This window comes from Chaetura pelagica, unplaced genomic scaffold (genome assembly GCF_000747805.2).
Source record: "Chaetura pelagica isolate M959 unplaced genomic scaffold, ChaPel_1.0 scaffold3, whole genome shotgun sequence".
Classification (NCBI taxonomy): domain Eukaryota; kingdom Metazoa; phylum Chordata; class Aves; order Apodiformes; family Apodidae; genus Chaetura; species Chaetura pelagica.
This window is the reverse complement of record NW_009952974.1, coordinates 7,182,956-7,191,867: the sequence shown is the minus strand read 5'-3', so window position 1 is coordinate 7,191,867 and position 8,912 is coordinate 7,182,956. Positions and strand designations below refer to the sequence as shown.

General features: G+C 41.3%; 1 protein-coding gene across 1 annotated transcript in view; it reads right to left on the bottom strand.

The window, feature by feature from the left end:
* ZFAND2B (zinc finger, AN1-type domain 2B) overlaps positions 1 to 5,593 on the bottom strand; it is a 12,241-nt gene extending 6,648 nt beyond the window's left edge. Inside the window, exon 1 of the mRNA XM_009996267.1 lies at positions 5,581 to 5,593. Coding sequence (XP_009994569.1) covers positions 5,581 to 5,593 — 13 coding nt within the window. The remainder of the gene's footprint in view (positions 1 to 5,580) is intronic.
* Between the last annotated feature and the right edge of the window lie 3,319 nt (positions 5,594 to 8,912).

The following is an 8,912-nucleotide window of genomic DNA, read 5'->3' as shown; positions in this document are numbered from 1 at the left end:
GGGGGCGGCAGCGGAGCCGCCTGGGTCCCAGCACCGATGGGGTGGGAACAGCCCGTGGGAGGTGACGGAGCGCTGGGGAACTGCCGAGGGTTTGCCCAGGCGGGGAGGAGACCGAAAGGCTCATCCCTTTCCTGGACCCTGCTGCCCCACACCTTCTCCGGGCAGACAGGGAAGAATTTCATTCAAAGCCTCCTACCTTCTATTTCACCCCCATGTCCCTCAAGACCAGGGAGCCCATCTCAGCAGGCAGGTAGTCCTTGTCATCTGAGAGGTCGTGGGTAGCTGCAGGATTCCTGGCCAGCCTGGGACAGGGAGATGGGCTGGCCTTGAAGACAGGGGGTCAGACCTAGCACAGGAGCAGGCAGGCTGGGCAGTCTCCATCCCTGGAGATGTGTGCTCGTCCTGGACATGTCCACTCATGGGACATGTCCCCCAGCAGACACAAATACCCACCCATGGGACACAGACCCCCAGCAGATACACCCACCCATGGGACATACACTGCCAGGCACAGACACCCACCTGTGTGATGCCAGGAGACTGCTCATACCCACAGCTCCACTCGTGCCAGTAAGGTTTGTTTGAGCCAGCTCCCCCAGTGCCCCCCCAAGCGCTCTAATGACACCCCAGGGTCCCCCAGAGCTCCCCGGAGCTCTCCACAGTCCCCTGGTACTGTTGGAAAATAACTCAGAAGTTTGGAGTGATGTGGTTATGTTGTGTAAGATGTACTCTGTATATATGTTAGTTCCACAGCCAGCGTTGAGCAGGGACGTCCTTAAAGAAGGCAATTAATCAAGAGGCTTAGAAAGTGTCTTCTGTAAATCACCAACTTGGCAGAGGAGACTTGAGGTCTTATTTCAAGGTGATAAAGAATAACCAAAATCAAGAAGTCTTATGGCTAAACCAGTCTGGGGCAGTTGAAGCTGTAGAAGTTGTGATAATGTATCCTTTAGGTGAACTTAGCTCATTATAATGTCCTTATAATATTAAGAACCACACCCCCACGTCAAAAAGACCCCTGCCCAGGTAAAGATCCTTTCCCTGAGCATGCATGACAGCAGAAACAGTGATGTAACCATATTCTAACTATATGTTAATAAGTAACAAATCACTACAAGGAGGATGGACTTGGAAACTTACTAACTCCATAGTTTTGCGTATAAACATGTAATGAACAATCTCTTTTGGTGGGCTTGACTTGAGGGAAGGCACCAAGCACCCAGCTTTGTACAAACCTGCAGTAAATAACAATGTCTCCTTCCTAAACATAGTCTCTTTGAGTCTTGGGAATGACCATAAAACAGGAACAACACCACCCCAAAACACCCCCAAGCCCCATTACATCTCTCCTGTCCCCCACTCCTCATGCCTCTCAAGCACCCTAATGTCACTCTAGTGTCCCCCAATACCTCTCCCCCCCCACAAATCCCCTCAGCACCCCAGCCCACCCCCTCCATAGAACCTATAATGCATCGACACCATCACATCCTCACTCACACATGGGAAAACCCTGCCACTCAGAGGTATCCAGATAATAGAGCTGCCCACCCCAAAGGGGCGAGGCCTCACTCAGGGATATCCAGAAGAAGTATTCACCCACCAAAAGGAGGGTGAAGGTGTTCAATCCCGAGAAGTTTCCTTGGGCAGCATTCCATTCCCTTGCTGTGGCCTTTCCATGACAGTCCTGCAGCGCCAAGGTGAGACACAGTGAAGAACTTCCAGCAGTGCCCCCCCCTCTTTTATAGTTCTGTGAAAGGGAAAGGGATTTCCCACTTTGCAGCTTTCAGGAACAGCCTGATTCTTACTGTTACAAGTGTTTTACATGAACCAACAACTGATCAAGTTGCACAGACTAATACCACTCAAAATAAGGTGGCTGCATCTTTCTGATTAAGGTGACCATAATTTTTCTTAAACTAGTGAGTCATAGAGACCGTATCCCCTTTCCTTTGGTTGTGTAAGGGACTTGAGTTAAGCCTTTACTTCACAGGCGGATGAAGGGGAACACCTGATGTGTTCTCTGCTGTCTTTAAGCTTTGCTTCCCAGATCTGCCACCTGATGCAACAAAACCTAAGAGGAAGGAAAAAAAAAAAATCTGAGGCAATCTAAGCATAGTAAAACATAAAGTCAAACAAAAACATTTCACTTGCACAACAAGTGTAATCTCAAGATCCTTCCAATTTGCTCAAAGCCCAAACTCAAAATAAATTCTGCCAGGGGACAAACCTGGCCCTGCAGTTTCCATAAGCCAATGTCTATTGTGCACTATGGGCAATAATGTGGTATTCCTTGGATTAGTCAGAGATGGCTATTAGGTATCAACTACATTTTAGAGGAAATGCTGAGCATCTGTTAATTTGATTCAGTATTTTTAAAATGTCCCAGAAAGGGTCTTTTCTATTGTTATGTGAAAAAAATTCTTAAGGGGGTGGAAATCCTGACAAGGTGTTATAGACAAAGCAGCTCTAATGCAATTTACTTCAAACAATATCCACAGATGCCTGTGATAATGGTAAGGGTATTATTTACCAAGCCTAAGAGAAAATAAAGAATTTGAAGTGCATTTCAGTGTTTACTGAATTTAGAGAGAACTACCCATATGCATTTCAAGACAAGATTTGTCTTCTCATGATACTGAAACCAAGTTTATGAAGAACAAGTTTCAGTTTAACCTTGGACTGGAAACTGAGTTGAAAGATTAGTCAAGATAAGATACAGTTTTTAATGTAAAATTAATGGTACCAAAATGGAAGTAAGCTTTATGGCTATAATGCTTTCAAATTCAAGCTTGCAGAATAGACTCACCACATCAGGGACTTGGTGGTCCAACAGTTTCTCATTTCAGTGACTCCATCTGGATTTCCAAACTTGTTCAAAAAGAAGAGAAGGATGTGTTCATGCTTCTTAAGCTGTGGAATAAGCAGAAAGAATTAGAAAGATACAATATTTTTTTAAAAAATAGGTCCTAAAAATACAAACTCAGCTAAGTCCCACAGTAGTTCAATGGCTACTCAATTCCTTTCTCCTGTAAAATCTTCTGGAGGGGGAAAAAGCCAGCAGAACTGTAGCTGACTTCCCCCTGCCCATTCCCCACCACCTCCTTTATTCATTTATTTTATTTCTGAAGAAGCAGCCTCCTCAAACCAAATTGATGAAATACTCAGATTAGGACTGAGATTAAATTAGAACTGGAAGATCAAAGAGAGAGAGAGAGAGAGAAGGAAGGGGAAAGGAGAATCAACAGCCTACAGTGGGACAGAGAAATCAACTGCATCCAGGAACAGCATAGTTTTACTGCCTTTCTGCCACTACACTCCTGGTAAGTATGTTTACTCTCCAGCAGTAGAGGTCTAAATGACCTTGAACAGAAATGCTCTTTTCCTACCTCCAAAATACCATTGTGCATATTTCTGCTTTTGACCTTGCTGCCTCTGGCTGGAAATGCTCTTTTCCTACCTCCAAAATACCATTCTGCTTTTGACCTTGCTGCCTCTGGCTGAGGGGAGAAGGGGATGTTCAAACCACCCTTGAAAGGACTTTCTGTCTTTAAAATTCAAAACCTTTCTCATTCCTCTGACAAAGACCCTGACTTTGAAAAAGGCTGCTGCCTTTTTCTGGAATTCTTTAAGTTACTTCTAGTAACCAAAATTTCTCATTTTCCATAAACAGCCTAAGTTAAGATAAAAATTGAGAAAGCTTAAAACCAGAAAGCTTTCAAAAACTGCAGGACTCTGCCATGTTTCTAAGAGACTTTACAAAAGGAAAAAAAATACCTTGTAACTGGCAAACACTGTTCCAAATTCAGTATTCAACTGAACTTGGGTTCTCAGCCCTAGTTCCAGGACTGAAATTGTGACACATATTAACATTAATCTCTGCTACCTGAAACACACAGTGAAAATGTTCTTAGGTGGTGGCTGCCAAGTTGTATCCACAGCAAAACACAGCTGTGCTACTGAAAACAACCCCAGCTATCTCCTGTGTCATAGTTTATGCAAAAGACCATAATTATCTCTACACAACAGGCAAAAGTAATGTTCATACTCTAGGGAAAAAAACAAAGTAGTATGTGTGGCCAAACACAGACAAATGAAGTCTGTGTGATCTATACATGATCCACCCTCTGTTTCAGGGTACTCTACTATCATGTATAAAACAAACTAAGGAAAAGTGTGAGGATATTAATTTATCTCAATACTCTGGTTAGCTATTATCTCCCTGCTCACATCTGCTTCCCACAGGGGATTTCTTTCCAATTCTGGAAACATAACAAAGCAAATATTGCTTGGACTGAATCTTACCTGCATTTTAAATTCTATGCAGCAGCATTTGGTCTCACCTCCATCGTCTACAAAAAACAAAGCAAGTGAATCAGCAAAATACCCCTGGACATGGTTTCCCTAGTTCAAGAGGTGATGTGTGGAACACTCTTTTGGAAGGAAAAGTCACTTAGGCACCCCATGTGCCCAACAGTTCTTCAAAATAAGTAATCTGAAGTAATGAAGAGAAAGCAGGTACCTTCATGTTCTGCATTTAAGTTTTCAGCACTGTAGGATTTGACCAAACCTTCCACTACCAGCTTGTTAGCCACATCCAGAGTGGCCTTTTTCCAGAGGTTCTGCACTGTTAATGAATTAACATTTCCATTAGTCCTTCTCACTGTTAATGTGACTTATTCATTCAACAGTATTTCTTTCAAGTTCTGAAGTAATAATGGAGACCACTGGACTTTCCCAGACAGGGTTTAATCTACAGCCAATTCAATCAACTTCCACTGCTCAAGTGAGGTTTCTAATAGAAATAGTAAGAAAATGAAGTGTACCACTTTCCTACAAGCACATGCAGAGCTGTTACAGAAAAGCTTTTTGAATTTTAGAGGCAACTGGATGTCTTCACTTGAGGAAGAGAAATATAAACCAAGATAATTCTTGCTTAATTTGCTGTGCATAAACTATTAGCATAAAAAAAGTAGTTAAAGGGGAAAAAAAACACCTCAGAAAAGTGAGATGTTAAACAATAAACATAGAAAAAGTTTCAGTCACAGCAAGTTTATAACTCTGTACTATCAAATATTCAAATAACATTCATTTAAGACAAACCCAGCAATTTTTATCTTTCACTTTTTGCCTATAATGCCACCTACAGGGCAGCTTGTGTTTAACCGTAAAAACTGACAATACAATAATAAAAATGTTTATTATTGACATTAACTATAGTTAAACAGCAAGATCGCAGTTAAAGGCTGGAATACAGAAAATTCCTGTTCAATCTAAAAGTTAGCATTTGTTTAGTTACCAACTCGACATATTTATTACTGGAGTAACTGAGGAATCTACCAGATCCAGACAGATGTGGAACTCTCTTTATCCCTTCCCGTTACTGTGAACACTTTGCCACTTACCAGTTGTTTCATAAAGGTAATAGCTTTTGAGGTGCAGGCTCCAAGTGGTGGCTGTACACCTAAAGTCACACAGTATGGAGAGGCTCTGAGGACAGTCCAAGTCTCAACAATATGTACAGAAGTACAATAACACTGTTTAAAACAATAGATGAAGCAGCAGATACACCAAGTAACTCACCCCCACTCTTCATGCCAGTAACAAGATTCCAAACCCAGTTATTTAGATTCTGAACTTCTGAAGTATTTGGATTTAATAGCAATCTCACAAAGATCATGTACAACTAGTCTATTACACAAAGATGCCTAATTTCAGCTTTAATACTTCCTTAGTATGAAAGTCTGAGTCTTTGAGTGTCATAAATATATTCTATGGTTTTGAACACTAACCATCTCTCAGCCAATGTATCTGCTACTATGAGCTTCTTCCTCCTGAAACATTTATTCTTTACCCTACCACATTTATTTCTAAAATGTGAGTTATAACCAGAGCTTTATAGTAACAGATTGGCAGAATTTGCCTTCCAGAAAGATATGTTTTATGCAGCAGTAATCCATGACTCTAATCAGAACCCATCTGATAATTTTTTCAGGTCCATGTTCTGTGTAGGAACTTAGGCCCTCCAACACTCATGAACTGCTAAAAGCACCGTGACTTGTCATCTTCACCCTTCCTCATATTTCAAGATAATACAGATGCAATTGTTATCTAACCCCACTTATTTTACCCCTATCCAGTTTGAAGCAGCATATTGTTTATTTCATACCTGCCAGGGTACATCTTGCAGCTTGAGCTGGCAAGTCCATAAATCTTGGAGCCATAGCATGAAGTCTAGCCAGGGGAAGAATTTCAAAATTAGCATCATCTATATAGCCCACCAAAACAGTCTATTAAGAAACATATCCTGTAACAGCAGCACGATGCCAAAAGTTGTCTTCTAGAGAAGATCATACAGACTTCAACTGTACTTTCTTTTGCAGCTGTCAACACCAATTTCCCTCCACCAGCTGTGCCTTCCATGGAACTTCGTAGAAGCAGAAGTATTTGCAAGGGGATCTGGTTAACAATGATAATTCATGCCTGTGCTGTGAGTGCCTGGCAAGGCTCCCATGTGCTCCTGCTATTCTCTGAGCTCCTTTGAGCAAATGGAGAGGCAGGGGATCATGATACACTCTGGAAGTCATTTCTTGTTATTGCTCTGACACAGGGTTTATCCAAACCTACCATCAGTGGTATTATAAAGCAACAGTTTTGCTGTTCTGTGCTTTTCATTTGATATAAAAGTCTTAATGTCCTCATCCATAAATCTCTTTCAACTGAAGTTGTTCAGTAGGAACAAAAAAAATAATAAAAAATTTACATAATTTTCAATATCCATTGGGCAGAAATTCACATTAGGCAATTTTACAGTATCTGAAACAGTACAACTTTCTTTCAATACTTTTGAACACGTGGTCTATGTTAAGGTTACACTTATGCATAGTTTTGTCACATCAACAAGTATTCAGAAATAAAATACTCTCAAACAAGAGATTTTGACTTTCCAGTGAGTGCCTTGTAAACCCTGTGTCTTTCCAGTGAGTTTATTATCAAACAACTCTTACAAGATACCATTCAGCTAAGTCTGCACACCAATCAGGAACTATGTTTCTGTAAGAGACATCTCATTCACTTACAAAAAAATTGTTGCCATTTTATATTACACATGCCTTTCTGAGCTTGTTCCTTGTCCTTAAGCCAGTCCTCCTATTATCCTGTTTTTTTCAATTAGCAAAGACATTCCAGCCCATACAAGTATGGATAATTAGGACTTAGCTGTGTTTATAACCCATATTCATGCTGGTGATGCACATACATCATTACAGAAGAACAAAGTCAAGATATCTCTGTCAACCTCTGGACTCTTACTGCAGTTGTGCTGCATTTAAACTTTCTGTACTGTTTCTACACTCGGCAAACAATACCCTGCCTTGTTTGTTCACAAAATACTGATTTTTGTTACACAATCCTGAAATTCAGCCTCAAGAATGAGAGCTTTTCAAAAGGAAGTTGGCCATTGTGATTCTGCTGCTTTAACCTCCACCTGCAACCTTCGTTCTTCAGGTGAAGCCATTCCACCATCATGTGAGTGTTCACAACAGGGAATGACAAAGGGTGGCTGTAAGCCAGGTAACTCCAAAAGCATGTATTTCAAAATTAATTCAGACAAGCACAGGAATTAAATATTTTAATGTTTAAAATCATGTTCTGAACCTGTATTTAAGTATCAGGCTTGGACGGCTAATTATCTACTATTTCTTCAATTGTATAGTAACAAGTAAAATACTTCCTGTGTTAAATACCTCAACAATGAACACTCCAGGCTAAAAATAAATGATGATGAGAGGAGAAATTATTCTAATTATTAGCTCAGTTAAAAAGCTGCTCCAGAATAGAAATATGATATGAAATTAAAATAGTTCAGGAAATACTACATCACAGATTATATTACTTGGAACCATTAAATTGAACATTAACCCTATAAGATCACGTATTGTTACTCATTAAAAACACTGCAAAAAGGTTTATTTACCCCAGGGTCAAGCAGAGGCAAGTTAATATCAAACAGATTAAAAGCAAATTTAGTAAATACCTGTGAAGTGAGTTTAATCCACCTTGGTGCAAAGTGCAGTATCATTAAGCATTCTGAAGCTTGGAATTTGAGCACAAGCAGGAAAAACATGAGACTGGGAACTCACGTGGAGCCACGAGCCCACAGTGAACTCAAATGCAGGAGAGGGCGATGAAAAAACTTCAATTAAAATAAATGAGAAGTGGCTGAGACAGGGCTTAGCTGTGATGGTTGCTGTAGTACTGCAGTAGGTACTCACAGTAGCTACCAACCCACCTCCTTGTCGGAGACTTCCCAGTGCTGAATCCCAGCGCAGGAAAGCACTTTGGATTTTCAGCTAAGAGGCTGATTAAGGGAGAGGAATCCTCAATTGTAGCAGAACTGTCAAGTTTCTGCTTCCAACAGTCCCATTTAAACTTTGTACTGGTTACAGAGACAAAACATTACCTAAAACCCCCTAAATTCAAGTGCAACACTAGAACTTGGCCACACGGGTCTTTGCTGTTCAAAAACTGTGCCTTGAGTGGTAACTCGACAAAAACACAGGAGGAGGCAAAGCAACGAACTTTCTCTTCCTAGGAGCCACATCTCCTACTCAACGTGCATTTTCCACCTGCCACATCGATAGGAACAATTTGCTCCCATTGGGAAATGACATCAAATTAACGCACAACAACCGTGTGTGCATTTTTATTTTTCAATCTTTATTTTTATTGTTTAAAAACAGAATTAGAATTGCAATCGCTGATGTCCCAATCATGCCATATTCTCATGATGACAAAGAGGCCTGCAGCTCCACCGGGAACCCCTCCCCGTGCCCCGGGGTGTCGCTGCGGGGCCGCTCCCGCATCCTCAGCCGCTCCCGCACGCTCAGCCGCCGGGCGGGGCCGGCCAGCCAGGG